This window comes from Grammomys surdaster, unplaced genomic scaffold, assembly GCF_004785775.1.
Source record: "Grammomys surdaster isolate TR1022 unplaced genomic scaffold, NIH_TR_1.0 231, whole genome shotgun sequence".
NCBI lineage: Eukaryota > Metazoa > Chordata > Mammalia > Rodentia > Muridae > Grammomys > Grammomys surdaster.
Window position 1 is genome coordinate 2,032,788 of NW_021604676.1, and position 27,737 is coordinate 2,060,524.

General features: G+C 39.7%; 1 protein-coding gene across 4 annotated transcripts in view; it reads left to right on the forward strand.

The window, feature by feature from the left end:
• The window catches only part of Myo5a (myosin VA), a 154,355-nt gene that overhangs the window by 110,921 nt on the left and 15,697 nt on the right, over positions 1 to 27,737 (forward strand). For 3 of the 4 annotated variants that reach the window (XM_028773618.1, XM_028773620.1, XM_028773621.1), the window contains 8 exons: positions 902 to 1,129; positions 3,818 to 3,918; positions 6,208 to 6,288; positions 7,732 to 7,930; positions 9,983 to 10,057; positions 11,570 to 11,663; positions 21,172 to 21,318; positions 23,729 to 23,883. In XM_028773618.1, coding sequence (XP_028629451.1) covers positions 902 to 1,129; positions 3,818 to 3,918; positions 6,208 to 6,288; positions 7,732 to 7,930; positions 9,983 to 10,057; positions 11,570 to 11,663; positions 21,172 to 21,318; positions 23,729 to 23,883 — 1,080 coding nt within the window. The remainder of the gene's footprint in view (positions 1 to 901; positions 1,130 to 3,817; positions 3,919 to 6,207; positions 6,289 to 7,731; positions 7,931 to 9,982; positions 10,058 to 11,569; positions 11,664 to 21,171; positions 21,319 to 23,728; positions 23,884 to 27,737) is intronic. The other variant, XM_028773619.1, reaches the window with a different exon arrangement.

Sequence of the window (27,737 nt, forward strand, 5' to 3'; positions counted from 1 at the left end):
GTAAGTAGGACTTCACCCTGAACAGGAATAGGAGGTAGCAGCCATTCAAGCCACAGTAGTAAAGATTATGAACTCTTATCCACTGCTTGGTGCAGTTGCTCCCATCGGGCACTATAAAAACCTAATTGAGGGTGAGGGGCAGACTAAAGGCATAGGGTAGCAGTCTGCTCTCTAAAACATCCCCTGCCTCACATAAACATAGATAAATGAAATGAGTTAGGCCCAGATTCATACAGTATTAGGTGAGTGGTTCTCAAAGCTGGTCCTATATTAGCAAAATTGGTATCACCTAGTCCCTTGTTGGAAGTTCAAAAGTTTTAGGCCTAACACCACTAGACATCAAGTGAGAACCCTGTAGTTGGGTCTCAGAAATATGTGTTTTAACAGGAACTCCAAATGACTGTAATACATGTTTAAGTTTGGGACACATTGTGTCAGATCTTTGACATCAAAGTAAAGGCATTTTTTTGTTTTCCATCTCTTAAATGAGCAAAGCAAAATTGACTACCAGTAAGTGGAGGATTGAAAGAGAGCACTGCTGAAGACTTCAGGAGTCCACTCAGCCGACCAGTCCTTGGAAATACCCTGACCAGCTGTACACCCTCACATATATACTTACAAACAAAACCTGGGCTTCTCGGGACTGGCACTCAGCCATTTCTGCATCTGGGAGTATTCCTCGAGTAGATCAGAGTAAATTTGCCCCTGGAATTGGGGTTGTAGATGCAAACTGTCTTTTACATTGTTCTATTCACACTGATGTCACACTTAGTCTGGGAGACCAATCATAAGAGTGGAGGTTAACGTCCTTTCTAGAATTCTCCCATCACTTAAGAGAGATTGAGTTTTTCAATGTTGAGATGAGGATGACAACAGTAAACTTTTTCATCTTTTCATTCAGCGTCAAGAACTGGAGTCAGAAAACAAAAAACTGAAAAATGAGCTTAATGAGTTACGCAAAGCACTCAGTGAAAAAAGTGCCCCAGAAGTGACTGCGCCAGGTGCACCTGCTTACCGTGTCCTCATGGAACAGCTGACCTCGGTGAGCGAGGAGCTCGATGTCCGAAAGGAAGAAGTCCTCATCTTGAGGTCTCAGCTGGTGAGCCAGAAAGAAGCCATCCAACCCAAGGTAAGCATGTGCACATGTTGAGGATGAAGCATGGTTACTGGCCTCCATTTCTTCTTAAGCTTCTCCTCCAGTTTGTAAGTAGACAAACACTTAAGAGCAGCTGCAAAAGCCATTGGGTTCCTAAGTGTCTTTCAAAGTTTCATCTCCCACGAGCAAAGGATACTTTTAAAAAAATGTATTAGAAATGAAATCAGTTCATGGGAAATACAAGATGATTTCTGTTCACTCCTGGGAGTTCTGTCAATAGGAAAAAGGTAGGAAGAGCTATTTTTGTGGGGTCAACAGAAAGCACTCTATGCTGTCACCTTGCCTGGTACGGTCTCATTTGGTTCTAAGGCTTAAATAGGCTGGGCTTAAAAAGAAAGCTCTATATGCTTCCTGGACAAAGACTAAATCAAAATTCTTTCCTCTTTCAGCAACTGATGGTCTCTCCTTTTCTTTTTAAATTTGTAAATAAGTATATATATTTGTGAAGTGCAATTGATATTCTCATAGGAAACTTTTGTGAAAATTATTAGAAAATAAAAAAGGAAGCAAAGGGCATAAATGCAAACTCACTAGTAGAGCACATAGTTTGGTGCCATGCTTGCCCACTTATTAAGCTCACACAGCCATGTGACAACTGCTCTGTGATAATGGGCTGGCCCTACCTCACCACAGTCTCTGCTTGCCCAATTCCCAGCATCTACATGACACACCTTGTCTGTGCTGGAAGAATGTACAGTATATTGAGACCTTCCCAATTCTCTGTGCCTGTTTGTAATTCTGAGTTTCTCAGTTTCGTGTTTTCAAGGCAATGGTGAACAGCATACAGTGAGCTAGACCGTGAGGTAGCCCAACCAGCTCTGGTTTGTCTGCTCTACCTCCAGAGGATTCTTGGAAACTTTCTCTGGACAAATGCCCTTCCAGTGGCCACTACATGACCTCTCAAAGACAGGGTGAACCTCACACCGATACATCAACAGGAGGGACATTCTCTCACACACCCAACATTTTACAACAAGTAACATTTTAAAACAAAACAACTCAGGAAAGAACTTAAGCATTAGAAATAGGAGTTCCTATCTCATCCACATATATTAACTGTCTACGACAGTTCTGTGAAGTTAATTCATTTAGAGTTAGTTTTAGAAAAAAACAAGTCATAGCTTTTAAATGAACTCTTATCTGGATTCAGTAAAATAATCTATTCATGAAGCTAAAGATTTATTCTTTTCTGCATTTTTATGCTTGCCAACATGTGATTTTTCAGGATGACAAGGTAATTATACATGTTTTTAATATTTATTAAGTACTTCTGTTTAATCCTAAGAATGGTTTAGAGGTCTGTTCAGTATGTATAGTTGGTGCTTTGTGACCAAGTCTACTTTATTTTATTCTCTTTTTTTAAGGTTTGTTTATTTATTTATTGTGTTTATGTGAGGAAGTAGCAATGAATGTTGGAAGAAAGCCTTGTGTGTCCTCCTTTACTCTCCATCTGTTCCTTTAGGGAGGGATTCTTTGTAACCTGAGGCTTGCATTTCCTCTACTAGGCTAGAAGCCAGTGAACCCTAGTAATATCTTGGCTCCATCCACTCAGAACATGGATTCCAGACATATATGGAACGTCTGGCTTGTTACATGGGTCCTGAGATTTGAACTCAGGTCCTCTTGATTGAGAATCAAGCCCCACTTAAGTGTTTTAGTGGAGTTGCAGGCTTGAATTTTTCCACTTATCTTGTTTATAACTCTTGGCAATAATGGAATGCTTCATGTGGTGCAACCCTTTCAGAATTCAAGTTACTGAATATGGGAAACACACAGAACAGTGAGTCAGAAACTTCTCAGGGCTGTAGTACAACTCTAACCCCATCTCCAAAATGCATCTCCAAAATTCTAGCCAAGACAGGCAAGAATGAGGAAAGAACCAGTTGCTCATTCTCCAGGACATCAGCAAAAGGAGATACCCATCTTTCCCTGCCTTCAGACTAGCTGAACAGATCAAGTAACCTAATTTGCTAGAAGTCCAAAAACACTCCAGAAAAGTCCTAAGATACTCAAGTATAGTGTTATTTGATATAAAGATGAGTCCTCCTGAGTTATACTTATAGACCTTAAAAAATGAGAATGACCCTTTATGAAAATACAGCTAAAGAAATGTGTATTTGGGGCCAGAGATGTAGTTCAGCTGGTAAAATCCTTGCCTAGCATGCACAGAGCCCTAGGTTCAATCCACAGCACCCCATAAACTAAGCGGGTTCAGTGGGACATGCCTAAGTCCTAGCACTGAGGAAGATGAGGCAAGAAGACCAACTCCCAGTTATCCTTGGGTACATAGAACTCTGAGGCCAGCCTGGGCATGAGCACCACACCCAGCGTAGAACAAACATTGACTGAAAGACAAGACATGGTTTTTAGACAAAGAATGAACCTTTTTGGGGTGCTAAATTTGCTACTTTTTAGAGGCAATAAGTTAGTTGTTTAATGTGTGTGTCTGTGTGTGTGTGTGTGCAGACACACATGTGATTTCAGATGATAACTTTTGAGACTAGAGTCTTTCCACCATATGGATTCTAGAAATTAAACTCAGGTCATCAGGCTGGGTGGCACGTGCTACCCACTAAGCACTGAAGTAAAAAAAAAGTTTGATGTGACCCAGAACTACTGAGCTGAGCCTTCATGTGGAAATGTGTCATTTCCTCCCTTCAGAACACAATGACAGACTCCACAATACTTTTGGAAGATGTACAGAAAATGAAAGACAAAGGTGAAATAGCACAAGCTTATATTGGTTTGAAAGAAACAAACAGGTAAGTTGATCCCTCCATGTATCTTGGTTTAACTGTGTTAACCTGAGTCTTCAAGCTTGCTGGATTGATCCATTGCTTTAATGGACATCAGCCAATCTTCAAGGTTTCTAGTGTAAACTGATTTAAAATGTCATTAATAATATCAGGTTTTTACTGACGATTGGTGTCAGGGGAAATATAACTCACATTGTGGGAAGATATGTTTATTGTAAGAACATTGGCCTTAAGCTGCCTAGAAAAGAAAATCCATTGCTCTGTTTGGGATATACTGAGTATATCCTTTCATAGTAGGGTTCAAGATGGCCATTTGAAGATTTGTAGAGGCAGCTACCAGTACTCAATAATTGAAATGTAGCACGAACAGAAATGAATCCCAGCAGTGGTGACCCTACAACTCTAGAAGGGAGCCACAACTTCAAGGCTGAGAAAATGGAGGCTCATATATGCAATTCTTAGCCTTACTTCATTTCTGAACAGAAACTTACATGCCATTGTACGGAAAAAAATTACACACTGACCATTTTGAGAGAGCATAGCCAGTGGTGACCATAGAGAAAAACAGTTAGTAAATACCCACAAATTAAATATATATACCTTATGAAACATTAGATCATTCTTTAGTTACAGGCAAAGGTACAGAATGCTTATATAGGTATTTGGTTAAGTGTAAATTTAATTTATGAATTAATTGTAAACTTTTATATTCAAGAGTATCTTATTATAGAAAGGGAATGCTGTCCATCCATCCACTTAGCTACTTATTCACCACAGGTCTGAAATGTGCCTACTCCATGCCAGACACTATGCTACATAGTGGGAAGACAAATAAATACAGTCCCTTCTCACAGAGGTGATAGGCTCCTTAGAGAAATGACTAAGAATACTTGAATTTTAGTCTAAAGGTATTAGAAAGAATTTAAGTGTTTTACATAGAAGAATGATGTAATAACAGATTTAGAAAGCTGGCCCTTCCTGTTCTATTTGAGAACAAATTGTAATGGAGTAAGATTGAAAGCGCAAAACCAGTTAAGAGTCTTTGCCATAACCCAGTGACTGATCATAATGACTTGAGCTGGTGGGGCATTTGGAAAGGTATATATGTGATGAGGTCAATAAACCTGTGGCTTGTTGTGTATGAGTGAGTTATAGGAAGCTTGGCACATCTGATGTGGGTACGCAGTTGGATGTGCTGCTACCTTTTCATGAGCATGAGACCAGGGTAAATGGTGAGTGAATTTACACAATCTGACTTTTGGGAGACAAGAAGGCATCCAGGGAGAGAAATCCCACCTGGCAGTTGAGGTATATATAATAGATATATAAAGTCGTTACACTATAGTAATTCAAATAAAACCTCAAAAATAGATAACTCTTTAGGAAGAGATGGTAGCTTGAAAATAGAATCTTCTCAAATTCATGTTATATAAACATAGCAAAAAAGTATATCAAGATTAAGAACCTGGACTCTGAAATCCCATGGCGCTAGACTCCAATACTTTCTTAGCAGCTATTAAATTGACCTGGGTGATGGGGAGAACAGATGGGGTAGTGAAAGGATAAAGAATGGCATCTGACATTTAGCAAATTCTCAAAATGTATTGTTAACATCCTAGGTAGGAAAAATTCTAACAACTTTATGTTGACTGTAAACTGCACTATTTTAGTAAGAGGTTACAGATCTGTCTCTAATACAAAGGCAGTTTCTCCAGATCTTAAATTTTATCCAAAAATTTTAAACCATGTCAAAAGCTGAGACCTTTGGATATATTCTTATGTTATTTGCATAATAATTTGTATAGCAGTTTACATGGGGAATCAGATTTTATTATGCTGACAAAAATTCTATCCAGAAAACTGAAAATTACATTTTGAAATAGATTATGAAAATTGCCACATAAAGATATGGCATCTGGAGTGTTCACATCATACGTGTGTTATGGTTAGCCTCAGTGTAATGCCTGATATGTAAGGTCATTTGGCTAGCCACATAAAACATTAGAAAGTAAATGTCTGTCTCACTTTTCGGGTTATTTCTCTTCAGGAGACCAGAAAGCTCCAGACCTTTCGTTTGTCTATGATGCAACTGCTTACTCTCCCCTACAACCTTTTTTTTTTTTTTAATTAATCAGAGTAATTTTGTGGTAATGTTGCAAAGTCCTTTGTAATTACAAAGAATGGTCCTCTTCACTTAGTAAAATACTGAAGTATCATGTGCTTTTCCTGACCATCATCATCTCATTTCCATCCTGTGTCCTTTTGTGTTTTGCATTGTGTTTCTTTACATGGAAGATCATCTACTATGGATTACCAGGAGTTGAATGAGGATGGAGAGCTCTGGCTGGTTTATGAAGGGTTAAAACAAGCCAACAGGTTATATATGTCACCTCAAAATGGAATGTTATTAACTTGCTTTTCTCACTAACATGAACTCACAACTTTGACTACTATGCGTTTTATGCATTTATTGTCCTCCTGAGACAACTAGTCTCAATAAAACTTAGAATCTACAGCCAAATAGCTTCATTAAAATTTTCTCTACTAACAGATACTATTAAGGCTAAAGTTGATTATAGGTGAATATAGTTGCTTCCTGTAATCCACAGTGCTGTCAGCAGTGACTATCTAAAGATTGTGAATCTCTCTAGGGCTTGAGGAAGACAGTCTTGCAGCTGAAGCACAAGTTATTGAAGCATGGACACTGATCCTTGTTACCTGGACAGTAGTTTATTTATAATAATGTCAACCTGAGATGCATGTTCCTACAATAGATGTGGCCACTTTCTCATTATTGTCAGGCTGTGTAAGAGTAGTAGCAAGTGCCTAATTCAACATTCTCTGTGATTACTATGAGATTCAAAGCAAAGAAATCAGGATAACCACCTGAGCTCAGCAGTTTACTTCCAGGAAAAAACCAAAATGTATAGAATTAGCTGTTTCTTAACATAGTTATCATCCCTAGTAATCTTAAAAATCCCTAGTATCTAAAAAATTCCATAAAAATGTTTATTTTAGTGATTACAAATTTAAAATTTTACAGCGTTAAATCATCTTCTGCTTATTCTGCTTTGTTCTAACCATAACCATTGGCATTAACTATAGTTGTTGGTTGACTCCATCTTGAAACTTCATAATAGCTAACATATTTTAGTCCACTGTTCATAATTTGCTCACAATGGCATCAGTTTTACTCATCAGTTAATGACAACATTGGGACTAAATGTCTTTTTCTTCATGTTAGTTAGTTCTTGACTATAACTTTATATCTTGTTAGGATTCCATTACTGATATGTAATTTCGTGGGGAGAGAGATGACAGCTCTGTACATACACATTCACACACAGACACACACACAGACACACACACATTAACAAATTACGGAACTACTAAACTGGATTTGGATAAATCTATGGGTTTCCAAGTAGTGCATCAGCCTTTTTTGTCCTTAGATAAGTGGACAACATTAAACATTATTCAGATTCTACTTTTGCATGAAACCTGACAATATCTTTAAAGGTCTATTTTATTAGATTGAGAGTATGTAATCTTGCACTTCATAATGCAGCTCTTCATTTTTGTTTATTAGCAATGATACTGTCTTTGCCAATTAAAAGAGAACTTCATTCAATTAAAAAAGATATAAATATAGATAAATTCGTTTCCATTTCTGGCATCTGAGTTTCATCACATTATTAGAGTAAGGAGATGTACAGATGGTATAGAGTATCTGTTTTCCTATTCTTGCAAAGGAGCATGTAGCTTCGCACCCATTAGTGTGAACCATCTACCCTACAAACCTGTGTGGCCTCTCTACAGGCTCTTAGAATCCCAGCTACAGTCACAGAAGAGGAGCCATGAGAATGAGGCTGAGGCCCTCCGTGGGGAGATCCAGAGCCTAAAGGAAGAAAACAACCGGCAACAGCAGCTGCTGGCCCAGAACCTACAGCTGCCCCCTGAGGCCCGCATTGAGGCCAGCCTGCAGCATGAGATCACCCGGCTGACCAACGAAAACCTGGTAAGAAGAGGGGCAGTGCCCAGGTCTGCTATATGTTCTTTTATGACAAACACGGTTTTTCCTTTTTGGGAAAGACATTCTGCTGTCCCTGATAGAGACAGAAAGGAAAATATGAATGTGTTGGTAGAAATGAAGCAAAATAATAAAATTGTACCCAGGTTGTTTCTCATAGCAGTCTCTTGAGCAGTTGAGCTCCTCACATGGAATGTCTGGTCTGGCCTGGAATGTCTGGAAGAAAGTAACCTGACTACCTGCTAGGCTTTGAATGTCAGAAAGACATAGCTACAGATTGTTTTCCTTTGATCCCAGGCATCCAAGGAGGATGCCACGCAGCCTGTCTAGCCGACAAGCCAGGGAAGATTCTTGGTTGAACCAAGCAGTTGTCACTGGATAGAGCTTCTAAAATAGGGCAGTGGGACTAGAATTGAGCTTAGCACATTCTGTTCTTTTAAGCAGAGCCTGTACGGTAATGAGGAAGTTGATTTTGCTGTTCCCCTTACCAGATTCTGAATGCTGACACAGACTCTAAGACTTTCTTTTTTCTTATTCATTTCATTTTTTTTACCAAAGTAAAATATTTTCTACAATATTTCTTTCTTCACATTTTAACTTTGAACACATATTGGCAATTTTTAAATCTATGTAAATTTTACAGATATACTTACTGAATAAAAATCAGTAAAAGATTATAATTATGCATTTTTATATAAAATCTGTTCTCTAGTGACAGATGAAAAAGTAATACCTTTTAAGATCTACAGTAAAAAAAAGTCTGAATTTCTCTGAAGGTCTAATTCTATTAGTGATAATTGAGAACACGGGTAATTCTCTACTACCATATGTTCACCCATGTTTTACCTAGAGTCGAAAAAGTGTTTTCTTTCCAGTCGGATGTATGTGTGGAACTCTGTGGTAGGGGTGTGGGGAAGAGCAAGGATGGTGCGCGTGCTCTTTCAGAATGACTGCACCCCACTATTTGATGGGGACATCTTCTGAGTCAGAAGATGGTCTTCAAAAGTTATGTCTTTTCTCTTTGCTGGTGATATAACTAACAATGCTTTTGATGATTAAGGATTGATAAATATGTGGATTAATACTGACTGATCAGTGTACAGATTCTTTGCTTCTGAATGATTGCCTTAAAATGCTAGGCAGTGTATGAAATGGGTTTGTTTCTGGGTGGCAGATTCTCAGTTTGTTAACTAAGTTAATCAAGTGTCGGCCTTATAGCCTGTCTGTACTATTACTATTTTGTATCTAACTCCGAAATGAACGAGCCTTATACTGTAAATAGAAGTCTCCAATTAGGGTTTTAGGCTATCCTTTGCAGATCATCTGCTTGTGCCGTTAATTACACTGACTGCTAATTCAAAGAATATTATCAAAGTCAAGTGTATGGAAGGGTATGCCTTCTCGGGGTACTTAGAGTTTCTCAGTTTTAATTATGAGTTTTATAGGATGCACTTGAGCAGAATATTAAGGTAATCATACATCTGGGCTTAGTGCTTCTGAAGTTTTGTCTCACATACACACACATGCACATGCTCACACACACTGAACACATAGCAGTGCACATAGGAATGGCGTTTTTCTCCTCTAGCACACGGGCTTCACAGGTCTCCCCAATGCTGCCTCTCGCCAGCTCCACCAGTTCCACCAGTTCCACCAGTTCCAAACAGGACTGGAATGCTAGCAGCATTCCTGCCTTTTTATGTCATTGCCTTTCTTGCCCTTGCTGCTCTGATGGTTGCTGAGCAGTGCAGCAGCTTGGGAGAGTCACACATGAGGGAGGAGTAAAGGGCTGGGGACTGAAATGTCAGCCTTCTCTGGTCACTGGTTCCCTGCTGTAATGACAACACCCTGGCCGTCACCTGTCTCCATTGCTCATTCAGAGAGAGACTCATCTATACATGGTGACGGCAGGGAATAAACTGGAAACTGTGAGTAGAGATTCATTACACGTGTTTTAAAGTGTCTTAAGTTCATTTTGCTGAGAGGTAGCATTTACTCAAAGACACAAGAAACAAATATCCATTGTACCTGTTTTTTCAGTATTTTGAGGATTTATATGCAGATGACCCTAAGAAGTATCAATCCTCTCGGATTTCCCTTTACAAAAGGATAATTGTATGTAAAACACAGTGCTTTTCCGTTGTCTTCTGCTACTTCTAGCCTTCTCTAACTGAAGAGCACACTGTTGCCTGTCACTGCCCAGGAGGTCTCTTCAAAACTATTCACAAAATCTCTTTCCCCTGACCTTCACAGCTACCTTTAGCCAGTGTGTCTTCTCTTTTGGTGTCCTGTGTCCACTGTGTTTGGTTTGTTGTTAACCCAAGGCTTACAGTGTGATGGAAGCAATTTATTTCAAAAGATAGAATAAAATCCAGGAAGCATAACCTAGCACTGGAAATGTGAGCAGCTGTTTCCTCAGAATCACTAGTCAGGTGTCTGAGCCCACTCCTGAGCAAGCTAGAGAATGAATCAGTGTTTTCAAATGCTGTTCTTCTCTGCAACTTAGTGGCAGCCACCAGCCAGCTCCACAGACTCATGTCCGTCCCGTCTAAGGTCCCTTCTAAGCTTCCTTAGTCTGGTAATGCCCACCTCCCTCTTCCTTACTGAGTGTCTTAACTGCCTGTCCTTTTGAAAGAATTGTTCACTAAATGAAGCCAGTAGTCACAAATGTCTTACCTTCTGTTTAAAAAATACAGGGTTTTTTTCTCTCTATTTTACTTTTTGCATTAGGCACTCAACATTCATCTTTTTAAATATATATTGTATAAGATTTGTGAGTATTTTATATTACCTTCCATTTGGGTCTTATGTCAGCAGAACTCCACTCCCACCCCCATCCCCGCCCGCACTCCTACCCCCAACCCTGAGACAAGCTTTCACTACATAGCCCAGGCTGGCCTTGAAGGCTGGATGCCCCAGTATGGGCGAATTCACCTCTCTTTCAGACTTCCAGGTACTTGGGTTATAGTCATGTACCTTTATGCTATGTAGCAGAAAGTTCTTTATTCTGTTTTCTTACTTTTTTGTTGTTTGATTTGCTTTTGTTTGGCTTGGCTTTTTAAGGCAGTCTTGATATGTAACCCTGGCTGACTTTGAACTCATAGAGATCCACCCACTACTGCCTTCTGAGTGCTGGGAATTAAAGGTGTATGCCAGAACACCTGGCTCAACTTACTTTCAATTTTCCCTATTTCTTCATGTTTGTTAAGCATGAAGGCTGAGTTGAGAACCGCTAAAGCGTAGCTGCACTTTATCATGGAGGCCCGTCTTTCCCTAAGTGCAGCCATCCTCAGCTCTCCCACAGAATTGTTATGCACTCATCAAAACTCATCGTTGTCCAGTCCCCTTCACAAGTGACAGTGCATCTGAGTTGTCCCCACAGGAGTCTCTGCAAGACTTCCATCACGCTGTAAAGGAGCTCACTGCAGTGTGTTTCAGCCTTGCCTTCACTGTAGCTGCACCTCCTTTGTCTGCCAGTTTCAGCCAGGTGGAGGCTCCACCAGAGAGCTCTTCTGCAGCTTTTATGTGAAACTAACAGTGTTGTTGCTGTGATTGCGTCTGTGCACCGTTTGTGCCTGTGCTGAGGCTGTTCTGATCTTTCTGACGTAATTCTCATTTTGATCCTAGGATCTGATGGAACAACTTGAAAAGCAGGATAAAACTGTCCGGAAACTGAAGAAACAACTGAAAGTCTTTGCCAAAAAAATCGGTGAACTAGAAGGTACTTAAACATTTTTTAACAGCATTTGTCAAATTTTATTTCCATTGCTAATGACCTGGTGGAGATTTACAAGTGAGTTTTTAGAGAAAATAACCAAAGTTACTTTTGACAATCTTAACCTCTGCAGAATGGAAATTTCTTCTTCTATGTATGGAGACAATTTTCATCATAACATAATAGTAAGTTATAAAGGGAGAAAATTCACTCAGCAGACACCTAACATATGCCAGAGTCTGCCCTAGACAGTACAGCATGTGCTTAAGAGCAAGGATTCTAGAGCCAGCTTCTTAATTCAAGTCCTGTCTCTCTCCTACCTACTAGGCTCAGAATATTTGCATGCTGCTGAACCTCTTTATGCCTCAGTTTTCCCACATCATCACTGGGAATAATGATGGCATCTCTCAAACATGGTCTGTGAGAACTGAATGAGTTAATGTGGGCGATATGTCTAGAATAGCAATATAAATGCTACACACAATCTAATTGTTACCACTAGAGATACAAAAGGAATGTGGTAGAGTATCTTCTAGAACTCATGATCTAATAAAAACAAAAAAGTTAATCGGGAAATATGAATTATAATTATAAAGAAACATGATTTTTAAAAATTAATCATTTCTACATAAAAAAAAGATGAGATCCTTGCAAAAACAAATCCAGTGGAAGCATACTAACCTTGTTTCGTCTGTTCCTTCAGTAAGGTTTATTTAATGTGTCCTAGGTGTTAGGCACAGGTGCTTGAGACCTAGCTGTGAGTGAGACCAAAGCAACTGCTAAGTCCAACAACCTTATCACTGCTCAGGAAATTTGCAAAGATAAAATTCCCTTTAAGTCTCTGCAAGCACTTACCATTTTAACCACAAATGATATGCTCATCGTGGCCGTCTCTCATAGTCTCTAATTGCCATCCTTATGATGCTTATATACCACAAAGGGTAGAAAGACCCCACCACCCCATCACATCACTGCTCTTCTGTCTGACTGGCAGTCCTGGTCAAGCCCTGCTCATTCTTTGGGACAAAAGGCACATGTCACATCCTCAGAAGCATCCTGATCACACCACCAACCTCATGACCCTGCCTTCTGTGTTTGATTCATTCTTTCTATGGTTTTTCACTCTTACATGTTAGCAGTTTTTCTGTTTGAATTACTGATTTCTATGTTTTTCTGAGCATGGAAATCACCTCTTATTTCTCACAGTTACAACAATGAGCATAGTTTCTGATCTGTGATAAGCCTTCTATAAATATTCTTGACTGAATAAGTAAGTTTTAAAAATATTTAGAGCATATAGTACCATGGATGTTAACATCAAAGAGAGTATTACTCTATTTAATATGCAAATATTGAAATGTTTGTTTGTATATCAGAACAATTACTTTATAGCCATTTATTTTGTATAGACCCTTAACATTACATGATTCATATATTACATTAAAACTTGTGAAACTCCAGGGGTTGGGGAGATGCCTTTGCATGTAAAGCACTTGCTATAAAACAATGAGGACTAGACTCTGAAATCCTGCATAAGAAGTTGTCAGGCATGACAGCTGCCTACACTCTTAAGTTTAGAGAACCAGAAACAGGTGACTCCCCCACAACAAGCTGGTTAGCTAGACAAGCTGAAACAACAAGCTCTGTGCGCAGGGAGAGACCCTACCTCTCAACACCTGAGGTGAGAGAAATGAAGAAATGCCCAGTGTAACCTTGAGCCTTCACATATACACGTGTACCCACATGCATGCATACATGAACATGCACATATGCCATACATACAAATACAAGAAGAAAAATCTTCAAACTCCAGGTTTACATATATGAGCTATAATGTTTATTGGCAGTACTTAAAAATTCAGGTTCATTTTTACAGAGAACTTTCTACACTGAACTAGACGCCATGGTAGGACAGGAGAACATTTGTAAAAACCCTGCTATAATGATATTAACCTATGAGGTTGATAGACTAGTGGCTCTTTGCCAACATTGGTGAATGTGAGTCAATATAAAAGTCATTTTTATCTCACATTTGAAATCAGTTTTCTTAAAATGTATGCTTTACCAGTGAGCTACTCTCAACCTTTGAAATGTAATTGAAGAGAGAAGTTTCACATATTTCAAGATGCTATTTTGGGCCATTATCAATTAGAAGTCAAACTTTTCAGCTAAACTGTCCTCATAGCCAAACAAAAAATAATATTTGTGCTATCAGCTCATGGATTAAATTAGAAAAAGTCATATTTATTCTTAAGAAAATTTACATTTTGAGTTAAATTATTTACATCTCAATGATAAAATGAAATAGGCTCATGTGCCTAGGGCACCTGCCCAGGCATTGTCCACACTCTTCCAAAGTAGTGAATAAACATGACACACTCTTCTGACACTCATCTCTTCCTCTCCAGATCTGTGTTCTACAGAAAAATACCAGTCTTTGTGCAACAAAACATTGTCTAATAAAAGTTTATTAATTCATATTTATGGTTTCTAATGTGTTAAAAACATTTAAACCCTTTCGCCTTAAATTGAAATAGCAAGATTCTTGCCTCTCCTGTGGGCTATGTTTAATTAAAGACACTTTTTAAAAAAAAATGCCAACATGTATAATTTTTTAGTAGAAATTATACAGCTAAGTAGATAGTATTTCAAAATCTGGTCTTCGTGGTGCTCTATTTTAATACAGGAGTGGGTGTTATATCTTGATTTTCATTTAAAAAAAAAAAGTCAGACTTGAAAGTATCCTAGAAGCCAGTAACTTTTTTGATACCAAAAACAAAAACAAAAAAAAAACTCCAGAAACTATGTTATTTGCCCAACACCCTGCCTGTTACATAATAGGTCTAGATCCCAAGCCTTCAACACTTTGCCTGTTACTTAATAGGTCTAGAACCTGAGCCTTCAACACCATTTCTGTCATACAGTAGGTCTAGAACCTCGGCTTTCTTTCTTTTTTTTTTTAATTGGATATTTTATTTACATTCAGATGTTATCCCCTTTCCCCATTTCCCCCCCTCCACCCAGGAGCCCCCTATCTATCTCCCCTCCTCCTGCTTCTGTGAGGCTGTGCCCCCACCCACCCACTCCCACCTCCCCACCCTCGAATTTGCCCATACTGGGGCATACAGCCTTCACAATACCAAGGACCTCCTCTCCCGCCTATGTCCTACAAGGCCATCCTCCCTTACATATACAGCTGGAGCCATGGGTCCCTCCCAGTGTGCTCTCAGGCTGGTGGTTTAGACCCTGGGAGCTCTGGTTGGTTTGTATTGTTGCTCTCCACATGGGGCCACAAACCCTTTCAGCTCCTTCAGTCTTCTAACTCCTCCATTGGGAACCCCATGATCAGTTCAGTGGTTAGCTATGAGCATCTGCCTCTGTATATGTCAGGCTCTGGCAGAAATCTAAGGAGACAGCTATATCAGGATCCTGTCAGCATGCAGTTCCTGGCATCCACATCAGTGTCTATCAGGTGGAACAGTCTCCAGACAGCTCCTCCATCAGTTTGTGTCCCACACTTTGTCTCCATATTTGCTCCCATGAGTATTTTGTTACTCCTAAGAAAGGACCAAAGCACTCACACTTTGGTCTTCCTTCTTCATGAGATTCATGTGGTCTGTGAGTTGTATCTTGGATATTGCGAGCTTTTGGGCTAATATTCAATTATTAGTGAGTGCATACCATGTGTGTTCTTTTGTGATTGGCTTACCTCACTCAGGATGACATTTTCTAGTTCCATCCATTTGCCTAAGAATTTCTCAAATTAATTGTTTTTAATAGCTGAGTAATACTCCATTGTATCAATGTGCCACGTTTTTTGTATCTGTTCCTCTGTTGAAGGACATCTAGGTTCTTTCCAGCTCCTGGCTATTATAAATAAGGCTGCTATGAACATAGTAGAGAATGTTTCCTTATTATATATTGGAATATCTTCTGGGTATATGCCTAGGAGTGGCATATCTGGGTCCTCAGGTAATACTATGTCTAGTTTTCTGAGGAACTGCCAGACTGATTTCCAGAGTGGTTGTACCAGCTTGCAATCCCATCAACAATGGAGTAGTGTTCCTCTTTCTCCACATCCTTGCCAGCATCTGCTATCACCTGAGTTTTTGATCTTAGCCATTCTGACTGGTGTGAGATGAAATCTCAGGGTTGTTTTGATTTGCATTTCTGTGATGACTAAATATGTTGAACATTTCTTTAGGTGCTTCTCAGCCATTCAGCATTCCTCAGTTGAGAATTCTTTGTTTAGCTCTGTACCCCATTGTGGGACCGTGAAAGGATAGCTTGGTCGAGCACAGGCCTCAAACCTCGGGTCCCTAACGGGACAACAGCAAGTGTTCGACCTCACTCCCAGACCCCAGGCTCCTGACGCGCAGCCAAGACCTCCATTGCGCCTTTCAGTCATGTAGGGCAATGTCCCTACAGCCCCTCCCAAAGAGAGGTTTATGTCATCTAGCACAGGTAGAGGGCATGACTACAGGCCTCAGGGCCTCAAGAGATTTACATACTAATGAGTTACCTGAAGGCCAGAGGGCATAGCCAATTAAGTATTCCTTCCCAGACCCTCCTCCGTCTCTATTTAACTCAGGTCTGTCCTGAGTTTTGTGGGGATGCAGCCAGATTCATCTACTTCCTGCCATGATAATAAACCTTTTGGAACTATGGAGTTCCTCGTGTCTTTGGGACCCTGCCATGGGGAACCATGGAAAAGGCCTTTAACTAATGAGCCATTATGCGGACACCTAATCTCCCCGATGAGGACTTCTCTCCATGGAGGTTGCCAATTCAACCAAGCTAGCTGACCCAGCCAAGCGAGTCCTGATAACAAAGAGTCTCAACCTGTGGGGCGCTGTTAGGGCTTCCCTCCCCTTCGTTCCTCTCGCCTGCAGGCCAGCCCTGTATGCACCCTCGTCTCTGTTCTTCTGCGGCTCTCAGGGGCATATGGGAGCCCGAGGTCATAGACCACTGACCTACGGGTCAGCTGCTGCCAGAGACCCCCACTCAAAAGCCCTGCCCCATGGGACCTGAGACTGAGATCTCTCTGAGCCCGGTGGAGCCCCATAGCCTCTGCCCAGCACCACATAGGGTGAACTCAGTCAAAGTCCCACACTTCTGTTCCCAGGAGCCGTGGGAACAGGACCCACGCACACCCATGCTCAAGCTAACCGGCCAACACCCCATTTTTTAATAGAGTTATTTGGTTGATAGTGTTTCTCCTGTTTCTATTTTGTGGAATAGTTTGAAGAGAATTGGTATTAGGTCTTCCTTGAAGGTCTGATAAAATTCTGCACTAGGTTTTGTTTTTTTTTTTTGGTGGGAGACTTTTAATGACTACTGCTATTTCTTTAGGGGTTATGGGACTTTTTAGATGGTTTATCTGCTCCTGATTTAACTTTGGTACCTGGTATCTGTCTAGAAAATTGTCCATTTCATCCAGATTTTCCAGTTTTGTTGAGTATAGGCTTTTGTAGTAGGATCTGATGATTTTTTTAATTTCCTCAGTTTCTGTTGTTATGTCTCCCTTTTTCAGTTCTGGTTTTATTAATTTGGATACTATCTCTGTGCCCTCTGGTTAGTCTGGCTAAGAGTTTATCTATCTTGTTGATTTTCTCAAAGAACCAGCTCCTGGTTTTATTGATACTTTGTATAGTTTTTGTTTCTACTTGGTTGATTTCAGCCTTGAGTTTGATTATTTCCTGCTGTCTATCTACTCCTCTTGGTTGCATTTGCTTCCTTTTGTTCTAGAGCTTTCAGGTGTGCTGTCAAGTTGCTAGTGTATGCTCTCTCCAGTTTCTTTTTGAAGGCACTTAGAGCTATGAGTTTTCCTCTGTACTGCTTTCATGGAGTCCCATAAATTTTGGTATGACAAGCCTTCATTTTCATTAACTTCTAACAAGTCTTTAATTTCTTTATTTCTTCCATGACCAAGTCGTTATTGAGTAGAGCGTTGTTCAGTTTCCACATGTATGTGGGTTTTTCCATTGTTTTTGTTATTATTGAACACCAGCCTTAGTCCGTGGTGATCTGATAGGATGCAAGGGATTATTTCAATCTTTTTGTATCTGTTGAGGCCTGTTTTGTGACCAATTATATTGTCTATTTTGGAGAAGGTACTATGAGGTCCTGAGAAAAAGGTATATTCTTTTGTTTTAGGATGAAATGTTCTATAGATATCTGTTGAATCCATTTGGTTCATAACTTCTGTTAATTTCACTGTGTCCCTGTTTAGTTTCTGTTTCCATGATCTGTCCACTGCTGAGAATGAGGTGTTGAAATCCCCCACTATTATTGTGTGAGGTACAATGTGTGTTTTGAGGTTTAGTAAAGTTTCTTTTATGAATGTGGATGCCCTGGCATTTGGAGCATAGATGTTCAGAATTGAGAGTTCATCTTGGTAGAGTTTTGTTTTGACGAGTATGAAGTGTCCTTCCTTATCTTTTTTTGATAACTTTTGGTTGAAAGTCAATTTTATTTGCTATTAGAATGGCTACTCCAGCTTGTTTCTTGGAACCACTTGCTTGGAAATTTGTTTTCCAGCCTTTTACTCTGAAGTAGTGTCTGTCTTTGTCACTGAGGTTAGTTTCCTGTATGCAGCAAAATTCTTAGTCCTGTTTACAAATCCAGTCTGTTAGTCTACATCTTTTTATTGGGAATTGAGTCCATTTGATGTTGAAAGATATTAAGGAAAAATGATTGTTGCTTCCTGTTATTTTTGTTATTAGGGGTGGAATTATGTTTGTGTGGCTATCTTCTTTTGGGTTTGTTGGAAGATTACTTTCTTGCTTTTTCTAGGTTGTAGTTTCCCTCCTTGTGTTAGAGTTTTCCATCTATCATCCTTTGTAGGGCTGGATTTGTGGGAAGATACTGTGTAAACTTGGTTTTGTCATGGAATATCTTGATTTTTCCATCTAAAGGGATTGAGAGTTTTGCTGGGTATAGTAGTCTGGGTTGGCATTTGTGTTCTCTTACAGTCTGTTTGATATCAGTCCAGGATCTTCTGGCTTTTATAGTTTCTGGTGAGAAGTCTGGTGTAATTCTTGCAGGTCTGCCTTTATATGTTACTTGACCTTTTTCCCTTACTGCTTTTAGTATTTTTTCTTTGTTTTGTACATTTGATGTTTTGATTATTATGTGATGGGAAGAATTTCTTTTCTGCTCTAGTCTATTTGGAGTTCTGTAGGCTTCTTGTATGTTCATGGACATCTCTTTCTTTAGGTTAGGAAAGTTTTTTTCTACAATTTTGTTGAAGATATTTACTGGCCCTTTAAGTTGGGAATCTTCATTCTCATTTATACCTATTATCCTTAGGTTTGGTCTTCTCATTGTGTCCTGGATTTCCTGTATGTTTTGGGTTAGGAGCTTTTTGCATTTTGCATTTTCTTTGACAGTTGTGTCAATGTTTTCCATGGTGTCTTCTGCACATGAGATTCTCTCTTCCATCTCTTGTATTCTGTTGGTGATACTTGTGTCTGTGACTCCTGATCTCTTCCCTAGGTTATTTATCTCCAGGGTAGTCTCCCTTTGAGATTTCTTTATTGTTTTTACTTCCATTTTTAGATCCTGGATGGTTTTGTTTAATGCTTTTACCTGTTTGGTTGTGTTTTCTTGCAATTTAAAGGATTTCTGTGTTTCCCCTCCAAGAGCTTCTACCTGTTTACCTGTGTTCTCCTGTATTTCTTTAAGGAAGTTATTTATGTCCTTCTTAAAGTCTATCATCATCAAGAAAAGTGATTTTAAATCTGAGTTTTGCTTTTCTGGTATGATGGAGTGTCCAGAACTTGCTATGGTGGGAGAACTGGGTTCTGATGATGCCAGGTAACTTTGGTTCCTGTTGCTTATGTTCTTGGCGCTTGCCTTTCACCATCTGGTTATCTCTATTGCTACCTGCACTCACTGTCTCTGACTGGAGCCTGTCTGTCCTGTTATCTTACTTGTGTCACAACTCCTCAGAGTCCAGCTGTCTCTGTGATCTTGTGATCCTGAACTCCTGGGTGGAAGAGCTCCTGGGACTCAGGCTGTCTCTGGGATCCTGAAATCCTGCTGCTCTGAGTGCAGTGGTTCCTCTAGGATGGCTCAGGATATGGTGTCTTCACGGGAGCAGACCAGCTAGGTGTCTGCCTCACCCAATAGTGAACCTTGGCTTTCAACACCCTGCCTGTTACATAATAGGTCTAGAACCCAAGCCTTCAACACCTTGCCTGTTACATAGTAAGTCTAGAACCTCGGCATTCAACACCCTGCCTGTTAGATAGTAGATCTAGAACCTTGGCCTTCTGATTTCTCTGCTCTAGATCAGTCTTTCCAGAATTTTTCTACTTGTAAGAAATTGTCCAAAAATTGGCTAAATATGGTGCTTTGGAGAGAAAGGGCAAATTTTCAGAAACTCTTGAATTGCTTTTCTTTTTCAGGACAAAAATGTTAAGGAGTATTTTTCCTTTGATTTTGCAAGAATCTAGAAAAGGAAAGTAGATTACTGCAAGATCTAGAAGGATGCCCATATTAGAGGGCTGGGCTGAGTGACAGCTGACTCAGTCTGTCTGTGCTACTCAGGCTGGGCGTTGTAAATGTGGTCCTCACAGAAAATTACTTCTCAGAGCTATAGAGGTTCAAGAAGATGTCTTCAGATTCAACATCTGGGGAAGGCCTGTGTTCTGCTTCCCAGATGGTGTCTTGTTACATAGTCCTCCAAAGGAGACTTCAGCTGTCTTCACATGGCTGAAGTAATCAGAAGAAAGGGGTTAGCCTTATGAGGCCTTATAAACCTGATTTTAGACATTATCACATCAATAAATGCTAATAAGCACTATTTTAACAGCTATCTTGATATGCTTTGAACTCAAGATAATGATAAATTTTAAGTAAATGCCCTTTTGCTTTTAATTACTAGATATTGGATTCTTAGACCAAATAATGCTTCTGCTATCCCCTCTAGGATGTTTCCTTTCTATTTGGGAAGTTTGTTTGTTCATTTGCATGATTTTGTGACAGGGTGTCATGTAGCTGAGGCTGACCTCATACTGGTTATACATTTGAGGATGACTCTGTACACTTGATCCACCTGTTTCCTAAAAGCTGGGATTACAGGCATGCTCTGCTAGTCTTGCCTTCTTTTTCCATTCTGCACGAAAAAGTCTAAATGTGTTTAACTACTTTTGATTGGAAAAGATTTGTAGCAAATACATTAAATTGTCTATGTTGGGGACTTTTCTGTGGTGCTTTGCATACTTACAAAGTAAATCTGACACAAAACAAAAATCCTTGCCAGTTTTTGGGTAGCTTTTTGATGTTACTACCTGTCTATCAGGGTCTGTGACTGTCAGAGCAAAATTACCCTTTAATTTTGCTATTCACCCAGTCTGAGCAGAGAAAATCATCTTAAAGGGGGTACGTAGCTAAAGGCAGAGATGAGGAGCTTCAGTTCTTACAGAGTCCGCTTATTTTACAAGAGCATGGAGCCCTCTCAGTTTTCCTACCTGATGAACATTTCTCTCCTTTTTTGTTTCTCCTAAAGTGGGGCAGATGGAGAATATATCTCCGGGACAGATCATCGATGAGCCTATCCGGCCAGTCAACATTCCCCGGAAAGAAAAGGATTTCCAAGGAATGCTGGAGTACAAAAGGGAGGATGAGCAGAAGCTTGTTAAGAACCTGATTCTAGGCAAGTACTCTCTACATGGATAAGATTCCTTTCAGCCAGGGCAGTGCTAGAAAGGCTCATCAAGAGGGTTTGAAGTCTGATTTAATATTCTTTTTAAATTATTTTCTTGACCGACAAGATGGCTGTGTGTAATGGTGTTTGTTGCTAAGCCTAGTGACCTGAGTATAGTTCCAGGACCCTATTATGAAAGGAGAAAACAAACACCTGCACGTTGTCCTTTGACACACTTTGTCACCGGCACTCACACAGCACACACAAAACAAACGTTTTAAAAAATTAAGTTCACAGCCAGGGCTACACAGAGAAACACTGTCTCGAAAAAAACAAAAAATAAATAAAATAAATAAATAAAATAAAAAATAAAAAAAAATTAAAAAATAAGTTCTAACACTTGTTTTGAGACAGTGATCCTGCCACGTTGTCCAGGCTTGTCATAAGCTCCTGGGAGTTACCGTCCAGCTTGGGCTTTCTCAGCATTGAAGGCCATAGACAGGAGCCACTGGCAGGCCCAGCTCTGAAGTCTCTGAGTCACCATTTCATACTGCAGCAGAGTGCTGTGGTAGAGTCCTTACTGAGCAATCACTGTCAGTGTGGGACAACACGTGTCTAGGATCCTCTGTAAGGCTCCCCTGCAGCCAAGCCGATCTGCTCTGGTTTCATGTTAAGATCACTCAGAAGATTTTGTTTTGGTTTGGTTTTGAGACAATATCTTATGTATGGCCCATGCACAAAGCTAACATGATATGTAAGCAAGCCACGGTCCTCCATTCTCTACTGCCCATGTGCTAAGGCCTATGTGTACTTCCACTAAGACCAGTATGTGTACGTTGTGTTTTGGCAGGATCAGGGAGCAAACCAAGGGCCTCATGAACAGTAGACAGATACAGAGCCACATCCTCAGACCACTCAGGAAGCTCTTAAAAAGTATGGATAGTTCCTTACCCCAAATGAAATAAGTTGAAGTTTCTAGGGAAAAGAGCTTGGGCCAAGTCTAGTGCTATTCTGGAAATGTCTTGAGGATTCTCAATTAAAACCACAGTTGAATGCCACTGTTGTAAGCAACTTAGGTTTTTTAATTTCTCTTTTCATTCTCTAGAAATATTTATGGTTAATTGTTTAGGGAAACACTTCAATAATATGGAAGAAAAAATAATCAAGGAAAAAAATCCAGCAAAGTATGGAAAGGATGAGATAATTGAAAAGGGAGTAGAGAAGGCATTTCAGGGGCATGAGGCCTCGACTCTGAGCCTAAGAAGAATGCTCAGGGAGTAAAATAAGGAACGAGTTTGTGAGCCCCTAAGTAGTAGTGAGCTAAAACCTTCAGCCTCTGCCATTCTCTCCTCTCAGCTACCATGGTGATAGCAATGGGACTGATAACTCTACCTAATTTAACATTCCTCAGCTTCATGGCATTCAGCTTAGTACTATAAATAGCTTCAGAGTGCTTCAGTTTCAACATGATCATCACTTAGCAAAAAGGTTTTAGGGGCTGGTGGTTTAAAAGGTAAAAGGATAGAGAGTAAAGATAGGTGTAGAGTTTATAGAAAGGTCTGGAAACACTCCTTAATGGGATGTACTGCGAACAGTGGCCAAAGAGAATAGAAACAAGCTGTGCTTATGTCTGAAGAAAGAACATCAGAGGCAGGAAAGGTGTAAGGCCCTGGGCCCTGGGTGGGAACCATGGCATGTTCAGCAAACAACAAGGAGAGTTGTTTGGGGCAGAGTGAGCTGAGCCTGAGGAAGACCAGTCTAGATGGTGTGAAATCTTATAAGTGAGTGAAGAAGCTCTTTGGAGAATTCTCAGAACAAAGTTGGCATGATCTAATGTGCATTTTCTTAAGCAAGAAGCTATAATATTTAGTATTATCTGGAACCAGGAGGTAGATCTGTGAGACCAATTAAGAAGCTATTCTAGCAACCCAAGAAGTGATAATGTCCCAAACTGGGGAGTAGAAGTAGAAGCAGCTAGATTCTGGCTGAATTTTGCAGGGAGCACTAACAGGATGATAAGTTAGATACAAGGTAAGAAAAGTAAGGAATTTTTAAATGATAAGGTTTATGACCTCAGAAACTGGAGGTAGAGGGAGGGGACCATTAGTAGAACAGATGTCATGGGAAATGGAGAACTTGACTTAGGAGTGGCTTGGTTTGACAGGCCTGAACAGAGCCATCAGGAAGACAGTTCATAAACAAGACTTGACTTCAAGGGAAAAGTCAGGACAGGATATATAACTTTATGTGCCCATAGTCAATAATTTCCCTAATGAGCTGTTAAAATACTGTTTTTTTATAGCTTGCTCTGAATGACTGAACTCTTACACAACTGTGCTCTCGTCTCACAAAACATGCCTCATAAAGACTTTCAGGGCTACATAATTTTGTTTTTGTTTTTCCTTTTTTCTTTATTCAGAACTAAAGCCACGTGGTGTGGCTGTCAATCTGATTCCAGGCTTACCAGCATATATCTTGTTTATGTGTGTGCGACATGCCGACTACCTGAACGATGATCAGAAAGTAAGATCATTGCTGACATCAACAATTAACAGCATCAAAAAAGTCTTGAAGGTCAGTTCCACATTCTGCAGTTCTCAAGGTTGTTAACGACAGTCTGTTCTTTTTCTACTGTTCTTATTTTACTGTTTCTTCCTTAGACTTGGCACAGTTGCTGTGATAAGCCCTTTCAGCCTTTCGGTGTTACCCTACAAGCTCCTACTCTAGGAAACAGTCTCTAGACCCTCTGTGTTAGCTGCTTTCCTGTCACTGTGACCAAATACTGACAGAAGCACTTGGGGGAGGAAGGATAATTTTGAGGGCTGAGAGCTTCAAGAGGTATGAGCCCATTGCAGAGGAGCAGTAAGCAAAGACTAATTCAGAAATGGGGCTGGGTTACAGTGTCAAGGTCTGCTCCCTTCCCTCCAGCTAAGCCTTTCCTCCTAAGGATTCTACAACCTCTCAAAGGCCACCACTGCTGGGGACCTGTCATAAATATAACACTGTCATTATGCCTTCTTTCAGAATAGATTAAGATTAGACAGTAATCAAAATGAATTTCATATTATTGCATTTAATTGTATAGCAAAGTAATTCTTCACAGATAGGAATAATCTGCTTTAGGGTTTTTTTGTTTTGTTTTGTTTTTGTTTTTGTTTTTTTCAAGACAGGGTTTCTCTGTGTAGCCCTGGCTGTCCTGGAACTCACTCTGTAGACCAGGCTGGCCTCGAACTCAGAAATCCGCCTGCCTCTGCCTCCCAAGTGCTGGGATTAAAGGCATGCGCCACCACCGCTCGGCCTGCTTTAGGTTTTATTGTGACCAAACTTAAAATGTTCAGCCAAAGACAATCATGGTGGTACATATCTTGAAGATCTCTATGAGTTGCTAGCCTGGCTTACAGAGCAAATTCCAGGCCAGCCAGGTCTAAACATCAAGACCCTGGTTCAACAGATAGATAGGTAGGTAGGTGGGTGGGTGGGTGGATGGGTAAGTGTTAAGTGTTTTGTGGAAATCAATTCTTTACATATATTTATATGTGGTTTATATATGTAGAATATGATGCTGATCTTGAGATAAATGTCAAGTTCAATGTGTAGCTTATTGTTATAAAAAGATGACTCATATGGCATTAAAATTCTTCTTTCAGTTTTTGTTTCCTTATTCTCTAATTCATCCCATGAGTTATCTTGTTACCTAAAGCCCCTGCTTCCATGTGAAAATATGGAAATGCTTATCAGACGTAAGCATTATATGTATATAAAGGCTTGGGAAAGATGGAGGAGAAGCCTCTTAACTCAGTAGCCACTTACCTTACATAATCCGCCTGGTGACTCTAGAGCACTGGTTCTCACCCTGTGGGTTCTGACCCTATGAGGATTGCATATCGCATATCCTGAATATCAGATATTAAATGGTAACTCATAGTGGTAACAAAATTATAGTTATGAAGTAGTAACAAAAATAATGTTATGGTTGGGAGTCACCACAGGGAGGAATTGTATTAAGGAGATGCAGCGTTAGAAAGTTTGAAAACACTGTACTAGAGAAGCACATCTGACTTTTTAAAAAACGATTCGTTTGTTCGTTTGTTTGTTTTATGTACACTGTTGTTGTCGTCTTCAGACACACCAGAAGAGAACATCAGATCCCATTACAGATGGTTGTGAGCCACCGTGTGGTTGCTGGGAGTTGAACTCAGGACCTCTGGAAGAGCAGTCACTGCTCTTAACTGCTGAGCCGTCTCTCTAGCCCCATAATCTAACTTTTAGCTCAGTGTTTCTGTAAGAAATTAAGATGTGTTCCATGCCCTATTCTTCTGATTATTCAACGTAGTAATAAGAGCATCTAGGATGAAGATTTAGTAATTCTGTTCCTTCTAAATGGGCCTTTAAACATTTATATTGTAAAATCCCCTCTGTCAGGGCTCAGGGAACCCTGCAAAAGAAGATTTAGAAAGAATATAAGAGCCAGTGGAGATGGAGGAAAACAAGAAATCAAGGCCTTCTAAATCAACATGACCAAAACTCATGTGAACTCACAGAGACTGAGGTAGCATATACACAGCCTGCACGGGTCTGCATCAGGTGTTTAGTACATAGATATATATTTACTATTATATATGTAGTACATAGTATAATCACACACACACATATAAAGAATCACACACACACCGACTTACAGTTTAGTGGTTTTATGCAATTCCTGAGTGTTCGACTGAATAAGCCTTTGTTTCTTGGGCCTTCTCTTTTTTTCTTCTGTTACTTTGACTTGTCCAATTCCAATGTGTTAGCTTGTTGGGTTTTTTTTATCTCATTGTATTTTATTATAATCTCTTAGAAGCCTTGTTTTCTAGTGAGAGACAAAAAGGGATTGATCTGGAAGAGAGGGGAGGTAGGGAGGACCTAGGAAGAGTACAGAGGGAGGAAACCAGAGTACAGAGGGAGGAAACCATAATCAGGATCTATTATGTGAGGAGAAAAAAAACTATTTTCTAAAGAGGAAAAAAAGAAAAAATGTTGTAAAATATGTGGAACATAACTTTTGATATCTCACTCCTTATACCTGTTGATCTACAGTGACTCTGCTTTGCAGCCATCACCACAGTACATCTGTGGGCTGTGTCACTCTCCCTTCTGACACTGCATCACTGCATACCAGCTCCCCTTCCTGCCCCAAGCCTCTGTGACCTCAAACAAGTGCTGTTGTCCATGTCTGTTGCAAAGTTGTTCTCTGTCATTCTGTTCCACAGTGATTACCAATATGTGGAATTTCTGAAGACTCTACTTTTAAAAAATCATGAGTGTTTTCTAAGTATATCTCTTAATTTTGGTCATACTGATACTAGACAGACTATTTCTGTGTATTTACTATTTCTTAAGTTGACTCTTACAGATTTTAAACATTTTCCCCTCTCTCAACCTAATTGCAAGATATATTTATCTATTTGACTGTTCCTCACTGCATCTTAGCTAATGATTTTAGAAGAATGTTTGCCACAACATGATACCCTTTGCATTCCACTTTAAATTAATGTGCATTGCCTCACATCCACATTTTGAATTGAGGTGTTTGTCCTGCACCCCTAATTTAATCCTAGCAGTAGTGTAACTGTTCTAAGGCATATTGAGAATCCATACAGTTTTTAGTTCACAGTTCATTTTATCTAATAAAGAGAAAACTAAAAATAATTGAGCTTGTTTAATTTTCTCTGTGACTCAAATATAATTTTGAACAAATACAGTTTATTCATTATAAAAATATTACCTTGAGAAACTTGAGCTAGTTAACTGGTAGAGAGGTGCTACTCAGCTTTAAACACTTTGAGGTTTTCAGAAAGTGTATTTAGGAATAACAAGTATTTTACTGTAATGGTCAAAGAGGCCCATCCTGCTTGTATGAAAAGAAGCAGTGTTAATACAGTTGTTTATGAAGTCCTCTCTGTAATTACCTTTATCTGCTTTTCTCTGGTTGGATTTTATGTTTGGTTTGGTTTCTGGTGATGCTAAGGACGCTAGTAATGTGTAGGTATCACTATAAGTTTTCTGTTAGGCTATTCTCAGGCTCTCTGCCATGGACTTGTCTAGACACCACCAAAGATGGTCAGTGACTCTGTCCTGTAGAACAGCCTTTGATTGATGTTGCCTTCCAATCTATAAAGATGTTCTCTGCCAGAGGCACCACTCGAAACAGATATAATCCACATCTGTGGAAGAATCAAAGTTCTTAGTCAAACCTGCATGCAAGCCATAGGGTGATTATCTATGTATGGAAATATCATAATGTGTTTTAAACATACTTAAAGATGTAAATTTTATTATAAAAAAAGATCCTATAAGAAATTGACCATTCCTCATAACATATTCTCTTCTGAGTACACTTATACAATATAAAGTGACAACCAGGGTTACAGATGTTCTATAAATCCAGG